This window comes from Berkeleyomyces rouxiae (assembly GCF_048999995.1).
Source record: "Berkeleyomyces rouxiae strain 22BRR77 chromosome Unknown BrBRR77_ptg000004l, whole genome shotgun sequence".
Taxonomy (NCBI): Eukaryota; Fungi; Ascomycota; class Sordariomycetes; order Microascales; family Ceratocystidaceae; genus Berkeleyomyces; species Berkeleyomyces rouxiae.
Window position 1 is genome coordinate 792,368 of NW_027396494.1, and position 26,822 is coordinate 819,189.

The 26,822-nt window shown below is 51.8% G+C and overlaps 8 protein-coding genes across 8 annotated transcripts; 5 read left to right on the forward strand and 3 right to left on the reverse strand.

Annotated features, from left to right (window-relative positions):
• BROUX77_004438 (uncharacterized protein) lies at positions 1–1,176 on the forward strand (the record flags this gene model as incomplete). Its single annotated transcript, XM_073749201.1, has 2 exons — positions 1–607; positions 683–1,176. 2 exons carry the CDS (start codon positions 1–3, stop codon positions 1,174–1,176), a joined length of 1,101 nt encoding a protein of 366 aa, XP_073604895.1.
• Positions 1,177–5,439: 4,263 nt separating this feature from the next.
• On the forward strand, positions 5,440–6,159 carry BROUX77_004439 (uncharacterized protein; the record flags this gene model as incomplete). The annotated part of the gene is made up of 1 exon (XM_073749202.1): positions 5,440–6,159. The coding sequence occupies one exon, from the start codon at positions 5,440–5,442 to the stop codon at positions 6,157–6,159; it is 720 nt and encodes a 239-aa protein (XP_073604896.1).
• Positions 6,160–9,214: 3,055 nt separating this feature from the next.
• BROUX77_004440 (uncharacterized protein) lies at positions 9,215–10,321 on the forward strand (the record flags this gene model as incomplete). Its single annotated transcript, XM_073749203.1, has 1 exon — positions 9,215–10,321. One exon carries the CDS (start codon positions 9,215–9,217, stop codon positions 10,319–10,321), a length of 1,107 nt encoding a protein of 368 aa, XP_073604897.1.
• Positions 10,322–12,131: 1,810 nt separating this feature from the next.
• BROUX77_004441 (uncharacterized protein) lies at positions 12,132–12,862 on the reverse strand (the record flags this gene model as incomplete). Its single annotated transcript, XM_073749204.1, has 2 exons — positions 12,132–12,700; positions 12,769–12,862. 2 exons carry the CDS (start codon positions 12,860–12,862, stop codon positions 12,132–12,134), a joined length of 663 nt encoding a protein of 220 aa, XP_073604898.1.
• A 2,302-nt stretch (positions 12,863–15,164) lies between these two features.
• Positions 15,165–16,282, reverse strand: BROUX77_004442 (uncharacterized protein; the record flags this gene model as incomplete). The annotated part of the gene is made up of 3 exons (XM_073749205.1): positions 15,165–15,383; positions 15,450–15,742; positions 15,808–16,282. 3 exons carry the CDS (start codon positions 16,280–16,282, stop codon positions 15,165–15,167), a joined length of 987 nt encoding a protein of 328 aa, XP_073604899.1.
• A 1,672-nt stretch (positions 16,283–17,954) lies between these two features.
• On the reverse strand, positions 17,955–19,302 carry BROUX77_004443 (uncharacterized protein; the record flags this gene model as incomplete). The annotated part of the gene is made up of 4 exons (XM_073749206.1): positions 17,955–18,004; positions 18,092–18,847; positions 18,943–19,069; positions 19,162–19,302. 4 exons carry the CDS (start codon positions 19,300–19,302, stop codon positions 17,955–17,957), a joined length of 1,074 nt encoding a protein of 357 aa, XP_073604900.1.
• A 454-nt stretch (positions 19,303–19,756) lies between these two features.
• Positions 19,757–20,607, forward strand: BROUX77_004444 (uncharacterized protein; the record flags this gene model as incomplete). The annotated part of the gene is made up of 3 exons (XM_073749207.1): positions 19,757–19,794; positions 19,960–20,182; positions 20,296–20,607. The coding sequence occupies 3 exons, from the start codon at positions 19,757–19,759 to the stop codon at positions 20,605–20,607; spliced, it is 573 nt and encodes a 190-aa protein (XP_073604901.1).
• A 3,160-nt stretch (positions 20,608–23,767) lies between these two features.
• BROUX77_004445 (uncharacterized protein) lies at positions 23,768–26,602 on the forward strand (the record flags this gene model as incomplete). Its single annotated transcript, XM_073749208.1, has 5 exons — positions 23,768–24,400; positions 24,465–24,628; positions 24,693–26,013; positions 26,085–26,381; positions 26,438–26,602. 5 exons carry the CDS (start codon positions 23,768–23,770, stop codon positions 26,600–26,602), a joined length of 2,580 nt encoding a protein of 859 aa, XP_073604902.1.
• Positions 26,603–26,822: the final 220 nt, after the last annotated feature.

Genomic DNA, 26,822 nt, shown 5'->3' on the forward strand with positions numbered 1-26,822 from the left:
ATGCAGTTGATCCACGCTCTTGTCGCTGCTGCTGTCACCTCAGAGGCCGTCATGGCCCGCGAATATGGTTTCGACAGTCTTCTAGCATACCTTGACCATACAGAGACTACGAATATGAGATACCCTCTTGACTCCTGGGCTTCCATGGGCAAGTCCTCGTCTGTTGCTTACCGCCGGGTCGCATACTTTGACTATGAGGGTCGTATTGTCATCAATGGTGATGAGCTTTATGGCAGCAAGGCCGACATGGATGCCGCCATGGTTCGCCCTGGCCAAAAGCCTCGCTCTATCTCTGTTCAGAATAACGCGCATAATCTGTGGGATGATGGCGAGATCAAGTACTACTGGTACGATGAGGCCAGCAAGCTGCTGCGGGGTGACATGTTTAAAGAGGCTACCCGTATCTGGAAGGCTAAGCTGCCTTGGTTGAAGTTCACTATGCAGGGCTACCAGACCGGTAGCGATGGCCCAGGTCCTGTGATTGTCCAGGGTGTCGAGGGAAACCTAACCATTAGCAGCCTTGGTCGCACCACCAACCCCAAAGCCAACTATCTACTTCTGGGCACAACCAACACTGTCCGTGACTATGTTCACCAGATTGGCCATCGTAAGAGCCTCCTTCCCCTCTTCAACTAACAATTTGTCTCCCAAACCTTGCGCTAACAACAACCTCCACAAACAGTTCTGGGACTGGCTCACGAGCACCAGCGCCCCGATAGAGACCAGTATCTTAACCTATTCTGCGACCGCATCCAGCTTACCAGCAAGTTCAACCTCGTGACCAAAGAGTACTTGTGGTCTAAGCCCGCGGACTGTGGCGCCGACACATGCACTGGCTACGGCTGCAACTTTGTTCCCTTTGACCTTGATGGCATGAAGCTGGAGACTCTGGGCGAGTACGATGTCAACTCTGTCATGCACATTGACCTCGCCGCCTATGGATCTACTCATGTCGAGGGCAACCCCCTGGAGCCCAAGGATGGAGTCGTGTTCCCCCCGTTGTCCGTCTACCCTTCGGTTGTTGATGCCCAGCGTGTCTGCGACCTGTACCCTGAGAGCTGCATGAGCGTCTGCGGCAATGGCATTGTTGAGGATGGTGAGGAATGCGACGATGGAAACAACGACAGCGATGACGGCTGCACAGTTGAGTGTACTATTACCAAGGCCACAGTTTAAAGGGGAGGTGGCAATGGGAAGAAGGTTGAGAGAAGTTAGGGGAAGAAGGGTGAAGTTGGGGAGAACGGTGTTGTCGGTTGCCACAACCCAGACGACCACCCGCTTATGAATCACCAATAGACTGGTGGTAGTTGGTTTGCAACCAAAGTTAGTTCTAGACAATAACAATTGGCCTTAAACAAGCCCTAACTTTTCCCATCGTGCCCGAGAACAACCAGATCCTGTCTCCCTTCGAGTCTAGGTCACCCTTTAGGTTACAAGCAAATCTAGCACAGCGTGTTATGATTTTAACGTCTACCTGCTGGTATGTTGCATTAATACAGCCAAATATCCTAGACGGGAGTAGCTAGACGAGGCTATCTTCCATTGCAACTCCTGAGCGATTAGGGATTTAAGGTCTATGTAAACTTCAAGTGACACCTGTGACATTTTAGAGACCGACTTTGAGGCGAGGCGGAATCTACGTCTGGCCCGGCTCGAGGGTGTACCGACAGGAAAACAGCCACACATCAAATCCAGACTCCTTATAAAGAGAAATATTCAATCTTCTCTCCACATATGACCATAGCATGGGGCTCGTGAGGGTATACCCGGACCCAGAATGGATACGGGAGGAAGTCAAAGAGTTCCCACAGGATGTTACGCAGGAATATACCTTGCTTGGCTACCACGGACATACTAACATATTCCGAGTGCGTCGTGAAAGTCGACATGGACTTTTGCTTCTGGCTTTTCCAGCTCATTGGTGCACCATTCAGAGTGGATACGTAGCCCATTGTAAACCTGTATTTCTCCTCACTTGGGGCGAAGTTTGCATCGGAATGTCCCATCAATCCTGTCCCATTCCCATATTTGAGCGCATAGTGCTTCTTAGAACGGATATATCTCATCAGATGATGGAGACCCTGCTGGTGACGTTCACACGGATCCAGGAGATGTTGAGACAATTTGTTGATTGCGCAAGCGATGTCTGATCTCGTTTCCACAGCCAGGTACATTAGTTTCCCGATCATCTCGCGATACTTGGCTTTGCCCACCGAACGTTCGTCAACTGTCCTTGGAGACAGGATGTCGGCATTGTAGCACGAGACATCTGCCGTTGATTCAAAAGACTTTCAATGTCATCAAGAAGTCGCCCGATATTTGGTTCAATGAGTCTCGAGACTCCGTCAACAAGCCGAGTATTCCCTGCATCATATTGACTTTGCAGGAGATGACCGAATCTCGCCATTACATCCACCGGGTTTCTCTTTGGGCGTTTATCGTCATCGTCCTGCTCTCTGTCCTCGAAATCCTCCGCTTCGGCAAACTCACGATCTTCGACAATATCATCGACAGTAATGACGATGTTATCGTTCTTACCTTGCAGCCCCTCCTTCAAGACGAGGTGTTGGTTAGTCCAAAAAGGAGCCACTCGATGTCGTTTGACATTGTCAAAGAATGAAACTCTCCCCGTAATCGGCTTGAAACAACGCACAATATGCTTGCGGAGCAAGAACTGGCTCAGAAGAAAACATGGACAACCACAAGTCCAAGCCACAGGGTTTGTATGATACATGTGGATATTGACGTCGATCTCCTCGTTCGACGTTGAGAGCTTATTCCATTCAGCTTTGGAACCTTTACGCCAGTGAACGATTCCGAAGCGATGATTCCGTGACATAATCGCGTTCATTCGATTCACGGTGGGTGGAGCTACACGACCAAGGAGAACCCATACGACAAGGTCGATTCGCGGCCGGTTGAAGCGATGGAGAAAGTCATGCTTGATGAGTCGCCAATGAGACTCCACGATCATCGTTGTTTTCAACACTGGAATCTCTTTTGCGTTTGCCGAACGCGCCCAAAGTACACACTGTTCAGGTCGATACCAATTCACAAATAGATACGCCCAAAGGCGAAAACAGCCTCATGAAAAGCACCACTCGTACACATCTGTTATGCACTTCCGGTAGATTGCTTGCGCATTGTAAATGGTACCTCTCTCATCTGGCAAAAGGGGTGCATGTTCAAATGACGCGAAAAAAGATCCAAGATCCCATCTTTGTCCTGACGGGAGAGAGCTTCAAGCCTGTCTTTCTCCGCAAACTCAACGCGGTTCTTGCAATCAAAAGTCTCGTATCGATGAGGACCATCGGGGCGTTGATTTGGCGCTGAACCCCAGCAAATCTCAAGATGCGGTACAAGCTTTTGGGCTTCTTCTGGGCGATACCTGCTTTGCGTTTTGGTTTTCGTGCTATCACTCATTTTCACTTTGACAGCACGTTTTGCGTGCCAGTAGCAGAGCTGGATTGTTGACTCTGGGAAGACTGACTTGATGGCAGATAGCTCTGCCAGGTCTTTATCGCAGTCAAAAAAAGAAGGCCGGAGGCTGCGATCTTTCAAAAGAGTCAAAAATTGCCGCAAGATCGCGGTAGTAGCACCTGGGTCAGAATTCTTTTTCTTTTTACGCTGTTTGTCATCTTTTTTGTCTAATACGGTTTGCAGAAAAAGATAGGCCAAGGGGATGCCAGAACCGTCCACTTCAGCCAAAACAGCATATAGGTCCATGGCAGCATTATTGGTCCCAAAAGTTGGATCAATCGCCACTTCAACTGTGACATTAACGAGTTTTTGGACCGTATCGTTGATATAGAAAGCCAAGCCTCTAACGTTACCGTGTTAGAACTTAGATGCCTTCACATTTGACTGTTCTTGAAGCAACACTCGAGCGGAGACGAACTGATCAGGGTCTCGCTGCCACAATTGCTGGTTAGCCTTTCTCCACCAATAGTAGACTTGAGGCTGTGTGACATTCTCAAACCCGTAGACTTTTTGAGCCAGCAAGTCGCGATAAATTTCGGCCGGGGTGCGTGAGGCAATGCGGTCTACAATAAACGCAAAAGCCTCATCTGATAGATCAAGGTTGACATATGAAGGGTGATGTTTGTGTTTTAACACAAAATGGAGAAGTCGACTTTCCATGTCAACCTTTAACTTCAGATTGCCATGGCAAGCAAATCGCTTCATCTGCCTCCTGTCTCGTTGGGCTTGTTCTGTTCCTTTGTTCCGTTGCAAAGAAGAGTCCTGGCAGTAATAAAACCAGTAGGAGACTGACGAAATACATTTGTACAGATTTTTGTAAGCAAAGCGGTAGCCGGAATAATCCCTAATCAATTCCACCTCAACAGACGACGAATTATCGCCTTCGGCACCTGATTAGAAAATAAGACGCGTGAAATTTGGAATCATGGGTCCGTGTCGAGTCACGCAATGATGAAACTTTTGAGACCGCTCTACGAAATTTCATCAAAACCAGCGTGGCATGGGAGACCCCGAGTCGTTGAGCGGGTGAAAACCCATACCAGGTGAGCCTCCGGAGGCTAGGAGCGTATCCTTCCGCTTTTCGAAGTGGCCGCCGCACCGAACCATGGCTGAGGCCCGATGCAGTCCCCGAGTGCCACAGCAGGACAAAGGAAAGACAAAAGAAGCAGAAAAGAAGGTGATGGACTGTCTGAACCTTCAAATGGACAGTCCCGAGTTGCAAAGATGGATCCACGAGTTGGTGTGTGTGGCGGCGATGAAGGGCCGGCGATCGCGAGGAGGGTGTCGTGAAAAGGGGGCGAGTCGACGGCGAGGAAATCCCTCAAAGTTGGGAGAAAGCGGACTCTGGCTTCGCAGCTCGTTGTCATGTTGAAGAGACGAGAATGGCAGCAGCATTGGGATCGTGTTGCTGTCCTCGTGAGACCCTCAGCCTAGGCTCGAGGGGGGGGAGGCCGACCTCAAAGGTACCCCCCCGAGGGTTGTAGGAGGGAAGGTTGTTGGCGGCCAGCCAGGTGGCCCCGCGCTTGGTGCCTATCAACTTCTAGAAGAGGTGCCCTCTGAAAATCGAGGAAAATGTTGATACCCTCCCGGCTTGGTCCGCGCCGGCAGCAAATCTTGGGGAAAGAAAAAGAAAACGACTAACATCTCGAATCGCCGAGATGACCAACTCGAAATGAAGTGAGTGTGCCTTCAAGCGGATTTGAACCGCTGACCTCGACATTACTAGTGTCGCGCTCTGCCAACTGAGCTATGAAGGCTTCTATTTGTCGAGGTTGAGCCGCCTTATTTGCCTCTATGAACTTGTCTCCAGAAGTGGGGTCGGACTTTTCCGTCGTATTGCTCAACCTTTTTAACAACGCCTTTCAAGAGGCACCTTTGGTGTTTTCAGAGACAAATACAACTTTTTACATTAAATAAATACAATAAACGGATTCCCTGACCTGTCTTCAGTCATTGAAGATGACGGGAGGCAAGGAAAAGCTCGGCGCGTGTTTTGAACGCGCTTTTAGGGACGCGGAGCAGGCAACCCTAGCCATGGAGAGAAAAATCGATAGCTACAAGAAAACTATCGAATTCTTCGAGAAGAACGCTGAGGAGCTGGAGAAGCTCTCCAAGGAGATGGACGAACAATTCGTCCCCAAATTGGTGGAATGGGTCGTGAGTTTCCGCGCCAGCGGTCCCAACGCGACCAAGCCAGCAGAGCCGAACCGCAAGGCTGCGGACAAGGCTGTGCCCGGCCCAACCAAGGAGAAGGACACAAAGTCCAACGCGTCCGGAGGCACTGTCTCCCAAATGAGCTACGCTGGAGCTGCGGCTAAGGCAGTCGGGCAACAACAGGAGACGACCCAAAAGCAGAAGTCGAGAAAGGCGACACAAGAGAAGAAAAAGCAGGAGGCCCGCCAAGACTACAGAGTCTTCCTGAGAATGGACCAGGAGCATCAACTGCGCGACCTACACCCCATGGCAGTGCTGGGCGTGGTGAACAAGGCAGCCCCGAAGGGCAGAAAGTTTATACGGGCGAACAAGACGGCAACAGGCTTTGCTATCCTCCCGGACAAGGGAGCAGAACTGACAGCAGAGGAACTAGCCGCGGTGGCCAAGACCATGGGAGCCGGCGTGAAAGCCGAAGTCGACGACCCATGGGTATGGGTAGCGCTGAGAGACCAGCAGACCTCGTAGTACGAGCTGAGCACCGCGGGACAGATGGTGCTCGTACCCATGGATGAAGCAAAGGCCAAGCACCACGTGCAGGAGGCTTTCGGCGTGGCCCCGGCTGCGTGCAGCCTCTTGAGAGAGGGACTGAAGGCCACAGTTAGAGCAGCCTTCAAGGCTAGGGAGCTGAAGGGCCGCCCCAAACAGGTGAACTTTATGGGCCAAAAGACAAAGGCTTTCTACAGTGAACCTAGGCAAACGTGGCGCTGCGAAAAGTGTGGACGCCGACATGACAGCAAAGAATGTCGGGAAGAGACAGTGACTTGCACCAGATGCAAGAAGACCGGGCACTCAGTTGCCAAATGCCCCACGGAAACGGCACCCTGGGCGGCCAGAGCTGGCCAAGGAAACATCGCTCTAGAAGCACAAGACCCGGAGGGAGAGGGTCGGAAGCGTAAGCAAGCCAGCGGGGCGGGGGCGGACTCGACAATACGGGGCACAGAAACAGGCCCATCGCCCGCCGAGAAGGAGACGACTGGAAATGCGACAGGAAAGGAGGTCAGAAAGGAAAAAGCGACTCCGGGAACTGACACGACAGCCAACAAGAAGAAGGAAGCGGAGACTACCGACGACATGGAAATCACCGACGCCCCTACTACTCATGAATAGAGAAACCAACAAATTTCTCCTATGGCAGGCGAACCTCGGCAAAGGACGAAATGCACAGGCGGCACTGGCAAGCGCTGCTGTCAAATACCTCCCGCACGTCATATGTGTACAGGAGCCCCATTTCGTACGAGACAAGAACAGACCGAAGACTGTGTCTATAACAGGATACAGGCTATTCGCGCCAACCGATGACTGGATAGAAAGGCCACGCGTTCTCATTTTCTGCAGAGAAGATGTGAAGGCACGTGGACTGCAATGGGAACCTCCACACCCGGACATTCAAAGCCTGGTGGTGGAGACGCAAGGAGGAGAGATACGGATCACGCATGTATACAATGCCCCGAGAGGATCCAAACGCTGCGGTGAGGCAGCAAAAAAATTGATGGAAACAAGACTAAGCCGAAAAGCCATAATAGTGGGTGACTTCAACCTAAGGCATCCAATCTGGGATGGCGAAGCGCCCCCCGAAGGAAGAGAACCGCAGGCACAAGAGCTGGTAGACTGGGTGGAGAGCGGATCCATGGTGGTTCTGAATGACCCCGGGATACCAACACACGCGAGAGGGGGCGTTTTGGACCTTTCAGTGATAGGGTGCGAGCTTTACAGCAAGGTGGGATGGTTTGGGTCACATGACGAGGTGGATGTGGGAAGCGATCACACCTTGTTGGAACTGATGCTGACGAGAGCCCCCATGACAAAAAACGACCGAGCGAGAATGCGAATTGCACAAGATGGACCAGAAGCGATACTCGACAGAGCAAAGACCGAGAGCACAAGAATTGACCGGTGGTGGACGACCCAAGAAACAGGAAACGTTGACTTGGACAGACTCACTGAGGAAATTTTGACAAGCATCTCCCAGGCAGCTTTGACAAAGGCTAAGAAGAACGGAGGAAGAGACCATCCATGGTGGACCCGTGAGTGCCAGGACAGACACAAAGAAGTACTGGCAGCCAGAAGAGCCCTGGGGAGCACTTCTGCGATCACCCAAGCTGCCCGAGGAGAGTACCTGGCGACCATTAAACGAGCAAAGGCAACCTTCTACAACGGCAAGATAAACGGAATGGCCCAGACAAAGGAAATCTACAAAGCCGTGGGCTGGACAGGAAGCACCACGCGCACCGAGTTACCGGCGGTCCGCACAACTGAGGGGACGCTGGCCAGGACGACTGCGGGAAAGGCCGACGCATTGCTGGAAGCGCATGTGAGAAACAGACTGCCGGACGTGGCACCTCCGACGATACCGGAAGACCGCCACCCCTTCACACTGGATCTCACGGTTGAAGAAGTCAAGAGCGCCGTGTTTGCACCTAAGAACACAGTCCCAGGACTAGACGACATTCCTAACCAGGCTCTAAAGCTGGCATGGGAAGGACTGGGAGAACACATCACTAGACTTTTTAGGCTGTGCATCGAAAGAACACATCACCCCAAGCCTTTCAAGACCGCCTGCCTGGTGCCAATTCCAAAGCCAGGTAAGGCCGACAAGAACAACCCGAGGTCGTTTAGACTAATCTCACTGCTCCCCACGCTTGGGAAAGCTCTGGAAAGATTGATGGCAAGAAGACTAGCGAGGGAGGCCCTTGAAAGAGGTGTGATACACCCTTACTACGCTGGAGCGGTGCTGCAACGAGCGGCGGCGGACCTGACCCTATCCTTGGTGACGGAGGTTAGACACGCATGGAAACAGAAACAGGTGGCATCGATGCTCACGTTTGACGTCAAGGGCGCTTTCGATGCGGTCACGCCAAACAGAATGGTGAAAAGGCTTGTGGAACAGAAGTGGCCAGCAATTTACTGTGGATGGGTCAAATCATTTTTGGAAAACAGGACAGCGAGGATGAGGATAGACGATGAGGTGTCGCCAGCAGAGATGTTCCCAGAGACTATGCCTCAGGGATCGCCAGTCTCACCGGTGCTCTTCATGCTTTTCATGTGTCCCCTATACCGCATTCAGATGCTCAGAGGATATGCAGATGACGGGTGTCTGTTGGCGACGGGCCGGAACCTGCAGGAGACTACCAGAACCTTGGAGCGGGATCTACAGGGTGTGGAGAATTGGTGCCAAGCGAACGGACTCAGCCTGGACCAGGGAAAGACGGCACTGATACACTTCCACAAGAAGGGAACAGAAGGGCCAGCAGCAAAGATGGCAGACGGATCCCAAGTCATACCCACGCCGAATGGGGACGCCCTACGATGGCTGGGGGTACACTTCGACAAAAAACTCACGTTCAAAGGGCACACGGAAGTGATGATGAGGAAAGCTCGCAAGGCTGCTAATGCGATGCGGATTTTGGCAGGGTGCTACAAGGGAGCAGAAGTCCAGGCGATGGTGAACGCGACAAGAGCATGCGTGATCTCAAACCTGACTTACGCGGCAGCCACTTGGTGGCCAGCCCCTCGAGGAAACATGTCAGATGACAAGCGCATGAAGACCATCACTGGGAAAATGGACGTGGTAGCCAGGGCCGCATACCGAGCAGCCGCGCCCGCCTACAGGACAACGCCAGTGGACCTGGTACACCACGCCGTCGGGGCCCCGCCGATCACGGTGATCCTTGACGACACTATCAGAGCTGAGGCTATCAGGAGAGCCAAGTACAAGCACGGAGTGCATATCCCTGACGCCTTCGACGGATGGACGGATTGGATACTGGGCACACTACCGAATAGGTACACGAAGCTCAACTGCTGGGCCAGATATGGCGGTGCTCCCGCCCCTGAGGAAACAAGGACGGCCTACGGCTCGAAGCTGGAGGAAGCAGAAAGACACACCCAGGAGATCACAGACGAAAGCTCACCAATTCTGTGGGCGTACTCAGATGGGTCCAAGGACTCCAAAGGTTACGCCGGCTCAGGATGGGCTTTGATCAAGCAAGGGCAAGAACTGGCCACAGGCAAACTGCATCTGGGGATCGGGGCAGAGGTTGCGGATGCGGAGGCGATCGCGGCGAGACACGCTGCAGACGAAGCAGTCAATGCCACTGCAAACACAGCGAACATCAAAATCGTCATCTGCCTAGATAACCGCAGCGTGGTGGATAGGCTGAACGCCAGGCTCCCAGTTTGGGGCACCTCGCAGGAAGCTATAGACGAAACAAGAGACCTTATGCGGAAGTGGAAAGACGGACACCCAGGCCGAAGCTGGGAATTTAGGTGGGTTCCGGGCCACAGAAGCATCCCGGGAAACGAGCGAGCGGACCAGCTGGCGAAAGAGGCCACTACAGAGGAAACAGCCCAGCCCAACCCATTGTGGACTTTGGCTGCACTGAAACGATGGCGCAAGCGGGAGTTCCAAGCAGCGACAGATCGATGGTGGAAAAGCACCGGGCGAAATCTGGAAGCACCGGTGGCACGGAGGGCTACGGCCGGAAAGCACAACCGAGTCAGCGTCGACAGAGTCCTCGCGGCTAGGTCGGGGCACAGAGACTTAGACAAGTACCACGTCCGCTTCGAGCACGACACGCCGTTAGGGTGCGAGAGATGCGGGGCCGAGAAAGACGGCCCACACGTTTAGACATGCAAAGGCCTACAGAAAAGATACAGCAGGTCATGGGTAGAGCGTCTATTGAAGACGGCACGAGGGGCAAAGACGTTGGCCGAGAGAGTCGACAAACTGGCACAGAGGGGCCCCGGGCGGCAACGCCTCATCAACCAAGCATAGGCCGGCAGAAAGACCGAGCAATTTTCTACTTTTTTTCCTTTGTATAGTTCTTTGTATTTCGTTATTTGTTTTACTGGGACCTTTGGGGTGACGTTAGGGTCGCTCTGGAGGCTGCGAGCCTCAGGTGTTCCAGCTGTTTGTTCTCTTCGTTCAGGTGCAGACCTGCTTTTTTCATAGTTATACTCTTCTAACAGGTGGACTAGCCGCCTGTGACGCCCATTCGACCAGTGAACCCTGGCACACGGCGTAAAAATAAACAACAACAACAACAACAAAAAAAAAACCGTCGTATTGCTGCGAAATAACAGTAGGTAGACGTAAAAGAATAAAATCAAATCAAATCAGGGGTCGGACTTTTTTTTTTTGTTTTTCGCTTCATCGAAGGTGGAGGAATAATAGATCCCTAACCCAAGAAGTGAACGTAAAAGAATAAAAAAAATAAAAAACCCAAGAAGTCATGGTAAATAATGGTTATCAGATGAAGACTAAGTCTTCAGGCCATATTTGAAATCTTTCAGTCAACTTCGTGAGTGCCAGTCGGATGGCAATAAGTCCAACATGGCATTGTACCTCACGATTCTTCTTCATATGCTGTGACATCTTCACACCTGACTTACCTATCCCGCTCTCTCGCCTTCAATCTCGGTCTCAGTCTGCTGCATCATTACTTCTTCAACGCCTATACCTTCTTCTGCTGCTTCATGTTTTTTTTTGATAACAGTAACCCCGCAATTGACTCATCAAATGCGGCTTGTCTTTTTGTGTCTTTTTGTGAAGTTGGTCCATGGGAGTGAGACGCCAAGATGAGCATAGCAAAAACCACAATAGTTTTGTACGTAGTTCCTGACTGCCAAGCATCTCTTGTATCGGGCCTCTCGTGCTTCGCGTGGCATGGAACAAAGATGGTAAAGAACGCGAGTAAAGAAGGCATTTGCCACTCATCTCAAAATCATCTTGGCTCTTCTCCCCGTTAGCCTCTCACACTCTGCTTCTAATCTCTCTAGCTTCCGCTCTCTCTCTCTGCTCTATTTCCTCTGCTAGCTATCCTCTTTCACCCAGGTGTAATCACCATGTCACCAGCCCCTCGCTCTCCTTCTCCTCTCTACACCTCACCCCTCAGTCCTTCTCCTTGTTTCCCAATCGGGCTTCAGTAAAAGTCGTTTGTGCGTGCTGTTTTCGTGAGAGTCGTAGTAATAGTAGCAGTCGCAGGACGGGCCAAGTCGAGCCCAGGTATCCAGTCCATTCATAAATCAAAAAGAAGAAGGTCAATAAAGTTCAAAGAAACAAAGGGGGAATAGAAACATGAGTCGCTGACGCCGAAAAAACAGTGTCAAGCTCGTGTGAGCAAAGACACAAGGGGACAATATGAAGAAGATACCGGAGAAAAAATTATGATCCAAGATGAACAGGGAAAGATATGAAAGAAAAGTGTAAAGGGAAAGAAAAAAAATATGACAAGAAAACAGTTTACGGAAATAAAAAGCCCATTTGTCCAGGAAAGACAAGAATGGGATAAAAATAGAAGAAAAGTTGGGCAATCAATGTCATGATGAGAGACACAAAACCTATAGGCCGACTTGGAGACCAGTCAAAGAGACAAGGCTCCAGCCCAGTGTCTGATTCAATACCACATCACCCAAGTGTAGCGCAACATCCGCTGCGCTTAAGCAACAGGAGATGGGACACTAACGCTAATAACAGATGGAGGTGGAATATCTCCCTCATCTAGCTGGTGAGGGCGGATCTTCTGGGGGCAATCACGCGAAATGTGGCCGGCTAGACCACACTGGTAGCATGTCTTACCAGCAGTGCTCAGGGGTCCGCCATTAGGAGCAGTGCAATCGCGGGAAATGTGACCCAGCTTTCCGCAAGCATAGCACTTCATGGCCTGAGCGTGGCAGTCGCGGGCAAAGTGGTTGGGTCCACCGCAGTTGTAGCAAGTAGAGGGGCGAGGAAGACCGCCATTGAAGCCACCGCGGGGCATGTACCCAAAGGGGCCACGAGGCATCGGGGGACCTCCACGGCCCATGCCATTAGGGGGGGCATTGCAGGTGCGGGCAATGTGGCCGGGCTGGCCGCAGTTGTAGCAGCGATGGCCGCCGACACCACCACTCAGGCGCAGAGTAGGGCAGTCAGCCTGGATATGACCAAGGCCCTGGCAGTGGTAGCACTGCTTGGCATCAGTAGTGCGAGGCAGTGGGCAGCTGTTGGACTCGTGACCGGGCTGCTTGCCTATTCACAAGGTCAGCTCATACCGTGGCATGACAACAAAAACATAAACGGTCACGGTGGATTCTTACAGTTGTAGCAAAGGCGCTCGGCAGACTGGCAAACCTCAGCATAGTGGCCGACATTGCCGCACTTGTAGCACGCACGGCGAGAGAGAGACGACATTGTGGGTATGTGAGAAGCTTGAGTGTCAACTGCAGCACGCATGTTAGTAATTTGAACATTGGATTTATTTTATAGAGGCGCATGCGTGAAACAACAGCCGATATGTGGTTTTGGTAATCAGTCATTGTCTTGGTAGTTCTGCTGTATGGCGTTTGCCTGACGAACGAGCATCATGCTCGGCACATGGCATCAGACTCCATTTTGGGTTGCTTTTTGGATCATACATGGCGGTGCATCATCTTGGCTCCGAGCCCCTGTTCAGATGACTCCGAGGAATCACAACCATGTCCGATATCAGCCGACATGACACCCGATTTTCACAGCAGGCAAAACGAAGCCCAGCCGAAAATTCCAATGAAACAAGGCAAATGTTAACGCATCGTGAGAGCCGGAGGGGTGTCGAGAGTTGAATGGAGGTGTTTTCGAGGAGATGGGCGTAGAAAAATTGATAAATCATGAGCGGCGACAGCAATAGGCGTGGCGAGTCGCAGAAATGCAGCGTTGTACAACAAGCGGTAGAATATGACGGCCAAAGACGACAAACAGTCCGGGACATGGACGGAAGACCAGAGAGAGGAATAGCGTTGCCAAACGTCGGTTTAGGAGCTCCCACCAAAAACAAACACCACAGATCGACCGACGGCTGCGACACCAGGATCAACGCCGGCGTCACGGAAAAAGCGGCAACACCAACGATAAAAAAAAACTCACCTCCAGGGTTTTGATGTGCGATGGCAAGATAGCTGCAAGGGGCTGCCTTTGTGCTGTCAGTTGGTCGCGCAGCTAAAGCAAAACCTCTAGACTTGGGATGAAGATTGACGGGGCGTTTGTGTGGCACAAAGAAAAAAGAAGAAGATGTGGTTTGTGGACGGACTTGTCAGTAGGAGCGAGAAAAAAGAAAACAGAGAACGCAAACTCGTGGTGACAAGTGGAAATTATTAAGCTGCAAGTATAATAACGAGAGCTCCAAAAAAGTGGTCAAAGGATGACCGGGAAAACGGAGCCTGGAAGGAGAAGTACTAACTAGCTAACTAAAGGGCGAGATTTGCAGGCGTCACAAGCACTGAGAACGCCCCCGTGACGTGAAATTCAGCGTGCAAACACTGACGGCCCCCACTGTAACGGCTAGGTTTGAACCGCCGATCCAGGCTGTGTTGTATGCAGTTAAAAGTTGACACTCTTCGGAGCAGGTGGGGCTTTGCTACCAAGCAGTTACCACGCAAGAGGCCCTAGCTTTGGTGGGGCCTGCCGCAGAGAGGACAACGAAAGAAGCAAGAGCTGTGGGGCCTGCAAACCCTAGTCAGCACTTGCTTGTCTATGGTGATGCTACCCCAAACGCTCCAAGGCTTGTCAGATGGTTATTGCGTGTGCGTGTGGTTGCTTGAGTTGCTGTTCTAGAGGAAGCTGAGACAGTGGCAAGTTACAGAGTTTACAGCTAACTAACTAGTTCTTAGTCATCTAGTTAGTTATACTTGTGACTAGTTAACTATCACTAACTAACTAGTTATGTAACTGTGCAAAGGTATGCAAAGGCGGGCAGCCTTTGGCAGGGCGTGAAACAGAGATGCAGATGTCACAGCTTCAGAGAGCTGCTGCCGCATGACGTAAACTAGAAACTTGCAGTTTCAGATGCAAGAAAACACCACGGAGTCACCGCAACTATAGCAGTACTGTATGTCCCAAGCCAAACTCGACGGGGCCTTTGGAGCTTGCTCCGAGTCTAGCCAGTATAAAACAGCGACCTTTTGCCGAAGGGTGGAACACAGCAAACATCGAGGCAATGTCGCGAATGCTACGGTTCACAAACGGCAGTTGACTTCCACATTGTTTTTGTAATACTTTCCCCGTCAACTCATTGGGAAGCTTTGGTAGACCCGCCAAAAAAACCAAGAACCCCATCTTTTGCCTCATCGTGTCCCCAATAGTACCTTTGTGCTACCCTAGATTAGAGAGCTATCAGAAAAGAAGCATAGTTGTCTGGAAAGCTTTCTCATAAGCTTTCTAGGGAGTTATGCGTTGCTAGAGATTAGAGACTTGGAATAAAGTACATAAAACGCCCGTTTTTCACAATAAATCCCCATGATAGCTCCGCAAGTTGGATGAGAAGATCGCGATTTGCTGAATGACGTAACTATAATGTAATTGTAGATGAAAATGTGGGCTGTATAATATATGTAGGTAGTTCGTTATGTGCTTTTTTGTATGTAGTGGAAAGATATGAAAACCATCAAGCATCAAAGTCAAAAGGCTCACGTATGTACGCAAAGAAAAAAAGATACAACTCCCCGCGCCCGGTTCTGATCTACAACACCGAAGGGTCGACACGCCCAACCTCTGACGGATGCGGTGGCAGTCTATCATTATCGGATGAAGCTGTCGGCCCGGGGACTACGTCAACCACAGATGACACGCCGTCTTCGGACGCATATGAGGGCGGGCGGGGTCCAGATCGGGCTACCTCTGGCTCTTGAGAAGAAGCATTAGGATTCTGCTGCCAGTGAAGGCCGTCGGGGTCGACTCTCTGTGATTGACAAGTTAGCCTGCTGTTTTGACATTCTAGGACCTATTGTTTCGCGCCTCGACTTACCACACTGGATCGCCATAGCCCGTAGGCCGGCGGGCTTAGCTTTGTGGTTTCGCTTTCTATGCCTGCAGCCTCTTCGTCGCGCGCCAAAATCACAGGAATCGGCTCGCGCGGAATGGCGTAGCCCTGGACATTGTACAACGGGTCCGAGGTCGGGTGTTGCACAGGGCGCGTAGTCAACACATATGCGCGGACCAGGCTGTGGCAGAAGATGACGGTTGACGACAAAATGAGGAGAACCAGGAGCATTGAAAATTCGTTTTGGCGAAACTTTCCCGCGAGAATGAGTGCGAGGTCTGTGACAGAAATGGTTAATATGATTAGGACTAGGAGGGTCAACGACGAAGCACTCAAATCTCACAAATAGATATCACTGTCACAGTGAGGATGCCAGAGGCCACACACCGCAAGATGTGTTTGCGTGCCTCTTCCGCCTGGATCACAGGAAGTGGTATGCAAAAAAGAACCTTCTTGGGAGACCCTTCCGCATTCCGCTTCTCGTGCTTTGCCTTTCTGTGGTGTCGCCCCCGGCGGCGCTCTCGCTCATCTTGATCTTGGGTAGCGGGCGTGCGAGGTGGCGGCGCACGTCCAACCTCGGACATTGGTGGTGGTGGCAGCTCTTGGTATGTGAGTGGTCTGCTTGGAGGCAAAGTTGGCGACGGCTCTACGATGCGCGGGATGTGCGGTGTATGGGTGGGAGGTGGTGCTAAAAGCTCGGGCTGGGGAACTGAAGGCGGTGCTGCAGCTTCTATTTCTTCGATGGGAGCGTCTTGCTGGCGCGAAGATGTGCTGCCGTTGAAACCAAATGGCGCCCATCGAGGCACTGGGCCGGCCATATTGTCGCAGCGTGCAGGCGAGCGCCTAGAGAACAAGTCGAAGAGATGGTGGGTAGAAGGCGACGGAGAAGTAGTCGGTGTAGGGAGGAAAAAGCTGATATTACGATGGAGGTGTGGCGGTGGTTAAGACACGGGCTGAGTTGTATATAGATGTTTCAGAGGAACTTCTTGAAGAAGCCGAGAACGAGTGCGCAGGAGAGCAGGTTTTACGCTGCTTGATCGGGGAGACGACAGCAAAAAGACGGGCGTTGAGATCCCAGACAGACTGACAGATGCAAGAGAGCAAACAATATGACTGTAGAGCAAACGATGCTACAGACAGCGAGCGACAAGGTTGGGTTGGGGAATATCAAAGAACGATGCAAATATCACCAGGATAAAATATAGAGTGCTAAATTTGTACAAATGAAGGGGGTGGAAAGTCAAGACGTCCCGTCCAGATGCGACCGAGCACTTGTGGCGTCTGCGGACGCTTGCAATGAAGCTGAAGAAAGGGAGATGAGATGCAGACTTGAAGACGGAGACCAAAGCTCATGTCGCTCAAGGAAAGAAAGAAAAAAAAAAGAAGAGCACCAAACAGACGATGTGAAGAAGCCCAAGATCGCACAGTGAGTGACGTTGATTCTCAGTGACAGAATAAAAAGGAGAACATCCATCGGCCACAGGAAGCGAGACAAGACTCAGCACAACGCACAATAAAGACGCACAAAGAAGCCCAAGTTCAGAATAGAACAAACTAGATCCATGGGCCCCTTCCCCCAGGAACCCGCCGGGCCAACATCAGATAATTGTCTGCATTGATTTCCCTGTTCGTGGTCGGCTGGTCTAAGTGAGCATAGGGCCGTCAAGTCTCTGCCGCCTGTGATTGGCTCGTGCGCTGCCAACCAGTTGCAATGCTGCTCTGTGGTTGGCCAACGGCCTTTTAGCCCCAGGGGCTTGGGTTTCACATCTGCAACAACATCCGAAAGGCCGGGGGCTTGGCAGACCACCAGCTAATCAAAACGCAGGTTATCGGGAGAGCTTCAGCTTGCTGCTTGCTGCTGGCTTTTACTCGTCAGCATTCACAGTCGGTGTTGTCTGGCTGCTGTGCCTTGAAACGAAATGTTCTTATGCGGAAGCAGTGATTGCCTCTGATTGGCCAAAGATGGCGTAAGTGGAGCCCCCACGTGCACAAGAAGCCCGTGATCGTGATGATGTCTCCAGAAGACTTTTAGGGATCACAAACCTCCCCCCCCCCCCCCAAAACATAGCAGAACCAAGCCCAGGTGGAAAAAGAAAAGTATCAAAGAAAATAGAGCAACGCCTCAACCTAAACGCCCGTGAATGCCATCACCACAGCAGCGTGTCTACGATATCCGCTGTCGTCCTTCCTCTCCGTCTCTTCCTCTATGCGGCACTGAAAATGATGCGTTGCTCCTATGGCATACAATCGCTGCTTTTGTGCAAAACGCCTCCTCCCTAAATGAAAAAAAAAACCCCCCACCGGGACCCTACGGCCAGGATGCACTATTTCGAGCTTGGCTGTCGTCACACCAGTGCTGGTCCCGTTACCTGAGCCACCTCGGCACTGCTAGTACAACCCTTCTAGATCGTCTCTTCTGTGTATTTGCAGGTACATTGTGTGTAGTGTACCTAACACAGGAATAACCCAACATCAACCATTCTGGCTGTATCACCGAAGTTCGCCCAGCAGCATTGTGCGGTCTGTAGACGCAGAAAGCACTATAACTGGCGTTAGTAACTATGTGCTAGTGTGGCTCCCACGGCCATACATGCCGGACCATCGACTGAAAGCAAAGCAAAACTTACAAATAGGTTCTGTTCCCGGCGAAAACTCGGCCACGTTGACGGTGCCCTTGTGGCCGGGAAGCTTGTACAGCATCTTGCCCGTATCCGTCGACCACGCCAGCACCGACCCGTCACCCGATCCAGCTGCAATGCGCTTGCCGTCTGTGTTCCAGCTTGCGCGGATCAGGTTCTTTTCCACGCCGGCCGATGCGCCGTCGAATGTGCGAATGTGGCGCTCCGTGGGTGCAAACGGTCGGATGTCCCATGTGCGCGCCGTCGAGTCCATCGAGTTGGACAGTATGGTCTGCGAGTCGGGTGAAATGCGCAGTGACGTGATGGTGTCTGTGTGGCCGACGAGCGAGTAGAGCATGGCCTTTTTGCGTACATCCCACACGCGAATTTCGTTGTCAATGCCGCCCGAGTATATTTCGTTGCCAGCTTCGGAAATAGCTACCGCAGTCACAGGAAAGTCCGTTTCGATGTGGTCAATGGCACTCTTTACACGCGGGTCCCAGATACCAATAGTCCCGTCGTCACTGCCACTCACCAGCACCTCGTCACCACGCTTGCTAATGTCCATTGCGTTTATCACCTCCTCGTGGCCCACGTAACGCCGTATCCGCGATCCGCTCTCGAGGTCCCAGCTAGCAAGGAACATGTCGGCTGACGCTGAGAAGAGCGCGCGCGAGTCGCGGGACCAGCGCAGATCAAGGATGGCGCCCTTGTGTCCGGTAAGAATTCCATAGTTTTCGCACTCGCCGTATGTACGCCATAGGACTGTCAAGGGAAAAAGAAAGAAGAGGTTAGTATTGTAGATTTCAACAGCGTCTCCATTATGGCTTATGATTGGTTGTGGGTGTCAATTTCCGTACATATATTTCTATCCATGCCAGCAGATGCAATGTAGTTTCCATTTGGGTCAAACGAAGCAGCAAATATCTCGCCAGTATGGCCCGAGAGCTGCATTACTGGAGCCTGTAGTCCGCTTGTGCGTGGCGCCTAGAAGAGATGAGAGACCCGTTAGTATCCAGCACGTGGCTCAGTAGTCGCTGTCGCTGTCATCTGTCACACTCGGCGCATCATTCGCGTACCGTTTGCACCAAGGCGCCACCGCCCACTGATGCATTGAAGCGAGCGAGAGCACCAGTCGTCGAGGCGTCACCCAGATTAGGGCGCTTGACGAGCTGGAAACTCGCCGGGTCGTCGGAGGCGGGGCGCTTTTCGGAGGCCATTTTATGCGGGCTTTTGATTTTTATTGTAGTAGTGGGAAGATTAAATCTTCAAGAACGCAAAAATCGGAGAAAATAAACGAGTAAAATGCGGAAAAGGTATTGGGTGCTTTGCTAGAATTGAATGCCACGAGGCTGATCTCTGCCCTCGTCCTCAATCGCGTTCGCGGCTTGGCTCTCTTGCTACTGCATGAAGTTTTTTTGTGGGGCTGCAAGAACAAGGTCAACAAGTGTTGGCTTGGTCCCTGGTTCCAATCTGCCGATGTTTATCCACCGCGAGGGGCATCCACTTATCCACTATAGCTAAGCTCGCTCTGTCCTACAATGTGCTTGAGCCACAACGACATTACCATCAGTTCACAAACCTCCAACTCACTGCTTCTGTCTCCACGGAACCCTTTCCATTTCTCAACACTCGCTTGATTCTCGCGACACTCACAGCGCAACCTCGTTCAGAATGGCCAGTAGCAGCAAGGCAACGCGCCTTGGCGAGGAGTTGGTCTTTCCCATCCCTTCTCCCGTTCCAGATGTATGATAATCGCAACTCGCTAACGTATGAGGTGCTACCAGAATCTGGAAGTCAGTCTAATAATACCCCTTTCTCTTTGGCGCCCGCTCGCAATATCCAATATAGTGCTAATGCGACACCCGCTCCAACAGAACGCGCATCGACAAAGTCAACGCCGAGCTCGTCACCTTGACCTACGGAACCGTCGTGGCCCAGCTATGCAAGGACTATGACTCGAAATACGCCGAGGTTAACAAGCAGCTTGAAAAAATGGGCTACAACATTGGGCTACGCATCATCGAGGACTATTTGGCAAAGTCCAATACCATGAAGCGCTGTGTAAACTTTAGAGAAACTGCCGATGCGATCTCAAGAGTGCGTTAACAACAGCAAACTTTTGCTTGCTTTCCTAGGTGCCTAGAAGTTGGGTCTGTCACGTATAACTCCTACTAACCATGGGGATTTCTCTTGTCTGCTCTACTTCACAGGTCGGGTTCAAAATCTTTCTGAACATTACTCCCCTTGTCACCAACTGGACGAGCGACAATAAGCAATTCTCGCTCGTATTCGAGGAAAACCCTCTTGCCGACTTCGTTGAGCTACCAGACGATGGCCGCGCCCAAAACGAACTGTGGTACTCAAATATTCTGTGTGGTGTTTTGCGCGGTGCCCTGGAGATGGTGCAGATGCAAGTTGAGGCGCATTTCATCAGCGATGTTCTTCGAGGCAACGACACTACAGAAATGCGCATAACGCTTGTCCGCTATATCGACGACGAACTGCCTCCCGAGGACGACTAAACCAACCGGAGCACAAGGCCGGTCGCTACTTGTAGTATATGACACTGTCATGAGAATTCATCAAAAGACATGTGATTAACGACCTATATGCACAAGTCTCATCCCAGCATGTATTTCGGATTGACACGCAACTTTCTCATGTGAAACCTAGTAATGATTTTTTTTTCGCTGTTAAACCTTTCATTGATTTATGAATTTGCCAAATTACTACCTTGATGTCGTGTAGTAGTGTTGCGGTACCATGAACCCCTGGCTCTCTGCCAATTTGATAAATACGTGAGAAACGGTTGATAGTTATGTATAGGGTTAGGGCTTATGTGACACAATCATGATTGGCACTGGGGGTTGACAGGCTTGGATTTTAGGTTCAGGGACAACACTGGGGTGGTTTTTTTTAATTGTTTTTTTTTGTACTTGTTAGTGTTAGTAAAGCCATCAGTATGTGATAGGCTCTAGTAGAACGAGTTGAAGCACTAGATGTAAGAAAGAAGCTTACAAAGCAGAGCGATTGCAAGCACTGAATAGCTATGGCATGACTTGGTTCTGGTTGCTTTTTGTTTTTGATGTCAAACAATCTCTTTGCATGGACCATGATGTATGTGTTTGTAACTACGCGTATCAACAGCCTACGAAATCATCGGCCAGAAGGATATGGACGTATTGATCGCGCGCTCCACGGCGTACAAACAGTGCAGTGTGCAATTTATACAGGGCACAAGCACTATAACGACGGGGACTTATTGCCCAAACACGGCAATATAGCCATTAAACTCTGAGGGGATGGTGCAACGACAACATGATGGCGAGATCTTTAGCATTAATCTAAAAGAGCAGAGGCAGAAAACAAACTCAGGCCTTTTTTTTTTCTTTTTTTTTTCTTAGCAGTCGCCTTTGATGCAGGCTGTGGCAAGGATTCTCGGCACTTGTCGAGATAGGGCAGATAAAAATGCGGATGGATACATTAGCATGGCCTGGCTGGCTTTTTTTGGCGGCATTTTGACAAATGGCCGGCTGTGTAGGACCTGTGGCATTTGTACAGGTAAAAGTAGAAGTAGAAGTACAAGTACAAGTACACAAACAGACACTTCAAGGGATGGGCGCTGAGGCGAGAATAATTACGGGCTGCAGGGAGACCAACACCGCTGGAATTTAGGGCGTCCTGAATGTGCACGAGGAGGCCGATCGCTGTCGTCGGATATACATACATACCTGGACATACTTTCGGTGGACGACGACATGGGACGCCAGACCCAGACTGGCTGGTGGTTTGGTGTTTCCAAGCAGCAACAAGAAGCCCACAAAAGGAGTCAAAGTGTGTACAGATATCCGGTTTCCGTCGAAGGCAGCTCCTGTAGGCAGTGTGCATATTGTGTACAGGTACAGGTCCAGGTACAGATGGAGCAGTGCGTGTAGTATGGTACGGTGTAGAGTAGTTGTAGCTGCAGTTAGTTGTAGTGTAGTTAGTGTAGTATGGTATACTGTAATGTAGCATGTACCACGCGCCGACAGCTTCCCCTGCCGAAAGATCTCTGGCCCTTTGGCGGACAGGCCAACTACAAGGTCAGAGCAGGAAAGCGACCTGAACTGACACTGGCCTACAGTTAAAATTGCGCACTGTGTTACCACGCTGCTCACAGTGCCAGACCTGTCGCGTCACTGTCCCACTGGCAGTCTGATGCCTCAGGCACCCATAATCTCTGAGTGCACTGCGCCGTGGGACCCACTGTTGCCCCAGCGGCGCCACAGCCCCAGCTGCCAGATCGTGGCGCCACAGCTGGCGTCAGCCCTGCTGCCAGTGCTCCCCCCGCATGCACAGTGTCTTTTCACCGGGTGCGGCGTCTGCAATATCTACTGTGCAGAATGCTGCATTGGGCCTGCCCGCCCTTCCTTCTCCTTCTTTCTTGTGGCTACTTGTGTGCCAAAGCGTTTCCCTAACTTTTGCCTCTGTTGCTAGAATCTTGTCCCGTTTATTTCTCAGCAACGACGAGAAGCACCACACCACACCACACCACACCATCCCCACGGCCACACGCCTGCGATTCTAACCCCGATCACCATCTCCGGGCTCCTCGTTTTATTGCGTCACGCCCTGTCCAATATCTGCTGCGCTGGTGCTCTAGCTGCCAGAGCCCATAGCGTCCAGCACGTCGGCACCCAGCGGAGAAGGCCTGCGCCTAGAGCAAAACCCCTGCTCTAAGCCTGAGCTGTCCTGCTAAGCACTAATCCCTCTTCCTCTTCCATTTCCTCTTCCTCTTCATACTTGCAACCAGGCCGCCTGCATCTCCATCATCTTCTTCTTCTTTTCCTCTTGGTCGCCCAAAACCCCCATCGACCTCGGCCTCGTTTCCGCTGCCTTTTGCTGCCTTGGTGCGCCTTGCCGTGCTTGCTTCTACTTTATTACGCATTCCCTTGCTCTAGTTCACCCTCCCCCCTTTTTAATTGATTCTTTTGCCAACGCCAAATCACCCTCATACACCCCCGACTCGCGCTCCTGGCTTGGCTTGAATGAACCCGATCGCCTGCGACTTTGCCTGTTCCCGTTCCTGCTCCCGACAGAGTCGCCATCGAATTGGACTCGCCCGCAAGTGTCCCATTGATATTACCTCGACATTTTCCCGCCACCTTTGGATTTGTTGATGAACAGCTGTCACGCCCGTGCTGCACAGTCTCTGGCATCATCGCAGATTGAGTGTGCCCATCTCTGCTGCCATTACTCTCGTTGAAAGCGCGTAGTCGTTTCGCCTAGAATTTTTTTTCCGCGAGACCCTTTGCTCGATACGAAAGCGAAAAAAAGCGCTGTATATTTTTTTTCTTATCCCGACGGTTACGTATTGTATCCGTCGTTCGTTTCACGTTCTTGTTGCCGACGTGAGTCGCAAGTCTGTCCTGTTACTGCGAATTTGGTGTCGACGCCAGGAAAAAAAAAAACCCTAGAGTCGCCAGACCTCCACTATTTTGGGGCCCTATTCTATTGCCCTCTCGACTTGTCCAACGGAGCGCAAACAGTTTTCACTCTTCCTCCCCCCCTTTTTTCACACCAGCGCGCGCATTTCTAACGCGCTTCTGACTTTATCTTCCAACATCACCTGACTCCATCAATATCTTAATCGCACCACCCACCCAATCTCCCTCCCATATCGCTACTTCCACTCACGCGACAATGAATTCCGCCAACGTCAATCTTGGCGGCATGAATCCTATGGCTGGTCCGGTAGGTGCTTCTGTGCCCATGATGAACCCCGGCGCCATGGTCATGGGCCAACAACCACAGCCGGGTCACCAGCCCCAACCTGGCCAACCGCAAATGCAGCAGCCTCAGCCCGGCCAACCGCAGATGCAACCCCAGGGTCCGCCGCAACAACAGCCGCAGCAACAGCAGCCCCAGCCGCCACAACAAGCCGGCCAACAATCGATGATGCAGCCGCAGCAACAACACGGTGCACGACCCTTCATTAACGACCCCCAGCACCGCATGATTCTTAACACATATATCTACGACTACTTTATTCGCTTTGGAATGCATGACTGTGCTCTTCCGCTCGTCAAGAACAGCGATTATCATGTCCAGACCGTCAATGATGAGAACCGCAACAACAATGAAGACAACTCTGACGGCGACAACAAGGAGGACGTCAAGTCCCGGGGCGATCTACCCGACCCTAGCTTACCCATGTCTTCCGAGACCTCCTTCCTGCTGGAGTGGTTTGCTGTGTTCTGGGATATCTACGGCGCGTCTCGAGGAAACACAAAGAACATCAACCCTTTTGTTTCTCAATACGTCAACCACACGCAGGTGAGTCTCGCCACCACTGCACCACAACCAAGTAACAACCGCTAACATGAAACCTGCTGCAAAGGCTCAACCCCGCATGAGACAAGTCTCTCAGCACGATCTGCTTCGCCAGGTGCGCGAAGGGGGCGGTCCCCAGATTTACTCTAATCTCATGCGGATGTCCAACAACGGAATGGCCATGATGAAGCCTGGAGCCCCCCTCGCTCGTGCCGCCATCGCTAACAGCAAGTGAGTGTAACCCCTACTTTCATGACAAGTGCATCTTCCGTTCCTAACCACCTCAATCAATCAGTGGCCAGATGATGCTCCAGCAGCAGAAACATGGCATGCCCCGTGAGGGTGGCATGGACGCCAACCGCGATCGCCCCCCTTCCCCCGGAGCCTCTGAAAATGTCCCATCGCCATCCAAAAAGGCCCGCGTCGACGGTGGATTTAACCCTAGCCAGGCCAACATGATGATGAATGGACGTCCCGCCGGCATGATGCCTGGCCAACAGCCTCCTGGTGGTGCCAATGGCCAGGCCAACCAGCAGCTCCTCCTGGGCGGCGGAATCAACCCTAACCCCTTGACCGCCCAGCAGATGCAACAATTCAACAATGGCAACCAGCCCAAGTCCATCGCCACCTATGCTGCTACTCTGCAGCAACACCACGGCCAACAAATGCCTGGCAAGCAGATGCCTGGTGGTCCCCAAGGCCAAGGATCTCCCATGATGACACAGGGGCCTGAAGGCGGCCCCATGGGAAACATCTACAATGGTGGTGAGATGAACCAGGGTCCTATGCGTCCGAACCAGGCGGGTGCCCCCAATGGGTCGTCTGGACAGAGCAACCATGCTCTACAGGACTACCAAATGCAACTAATGATGCTTGAACAGCAAAATAAGAGGCGACTGTTGATTGCAAGACAAGAGCAGGACAACATGGGCAGCAATATTCCCCGTGGTGATGGTCAGAATCCTCCTGGGCCTGGTCCCAATGGTCAACCCTTCCCTGAGGCTTCTCCCCAAAACAAAACTGGCGCCTCACCCAACCCTGGTGACATGAAGCGTGTGACAGGCCCCATGAACAACGCTGGCATTTCATCACCTGCCCCCGTTGACGGCCAGAACCAGGGTTCGCCCAACCCCATGAACATGATGGGCGGCGATCAGATGAATGGTGCTATGGCCCACAACTTTATGGTTCCCAACAACCAAATGAACGGCGGAATGCGCCCCCCTAGCTCCCACCCGCAGTTTGCCAACGGTCAAATGGCGGCCCAACAGATGATGGTTGCTAGACAACAACAGCAGCAGCAGCAGCAACAAGTTAGTGCTCAGAACAACCAAGGTCAATGGCAGCAGAACGGCATGAACGGAAACCAGATGATGCAGCCCGGACAGCAACAAAATCAACAACAAAATGGCCCGCAGGGTAACCAAGGCCAAGGTGCACCTGTCCAGGGCACACCGCAACAACGGGCTGTCATGCCTCCTCCTTCTGCGCCCAACGCTGTCAACTCCCGTACCAACACATCCTCACCACAGCAAGGCACACCTGCGCCGCCGACACCACAGCAGCCTGTCAAGGCAGCTCCTAAGAAGAAGGAAACCAAGACTACCAAGACCAAGGTAAGTAAAGCAACAAAACAAATAATATTCAACTGTCATTCTTATAGACCCATGCTGACACGAATAAGCAGGCCGCTGCTCAAAAGAAGGGTGGTGCCACTGCGGGTGCTACGCCAGTACCAGAGAGCGCTGAGATCGATGCTCCGACACCCGCGACCCCTATCACGCCAGCCAACCCTGTCGGCTTTAAGCCCAATGCGCCCCAGCCCGGTGGAGGTATCCCAACGACCATTCCTAACTCACAGGCCCCGTCAGTTCCCGGAGCAGCGCCTCCTGCCGGCGCTGCGGCCGGTGCCGCAGCTGCACCTGGAGCTGTCGCCCAGCCGCATGCGGATCCCAACTTCAACGTTGACGCCAACAACAACATGGTAAGTTCTTTTTCGTCTTTGAGATGTATGATTTGTGTCTAACATGCGCCGCCTAGGTCAACTTTGGTTCTTTTGAACTGGCGGACCCTCTCAACGGCGACAATGTTCTGGATGGCTTCGACTTTGACGCCTTCATCCAAACAGACGCCGACAACAACGACAGCTTTGACTTTGGGGTCGGCTTCAGCCAGATTGAGGGTGGTGAAATCGGCGCCGACTAGGGGCAAGCGCAGTGATTTTTACCAGCCTCATGCATCACATGTCTGTGAAGGCCCGAGGAACCGACTAGGGGAGTCATGTGTGTTTGCATGAATAGACCCCGTTGTCATCCAAAGCCCTCTTCCGCTACACTTTTTGAGTCTGTCTGGTCCGGCTGTATTTTTCCTTTTTTTCCGATCTGTTGCTTGTTGCATTCAACTGTTTTCTGGCAGTGGGTAACCT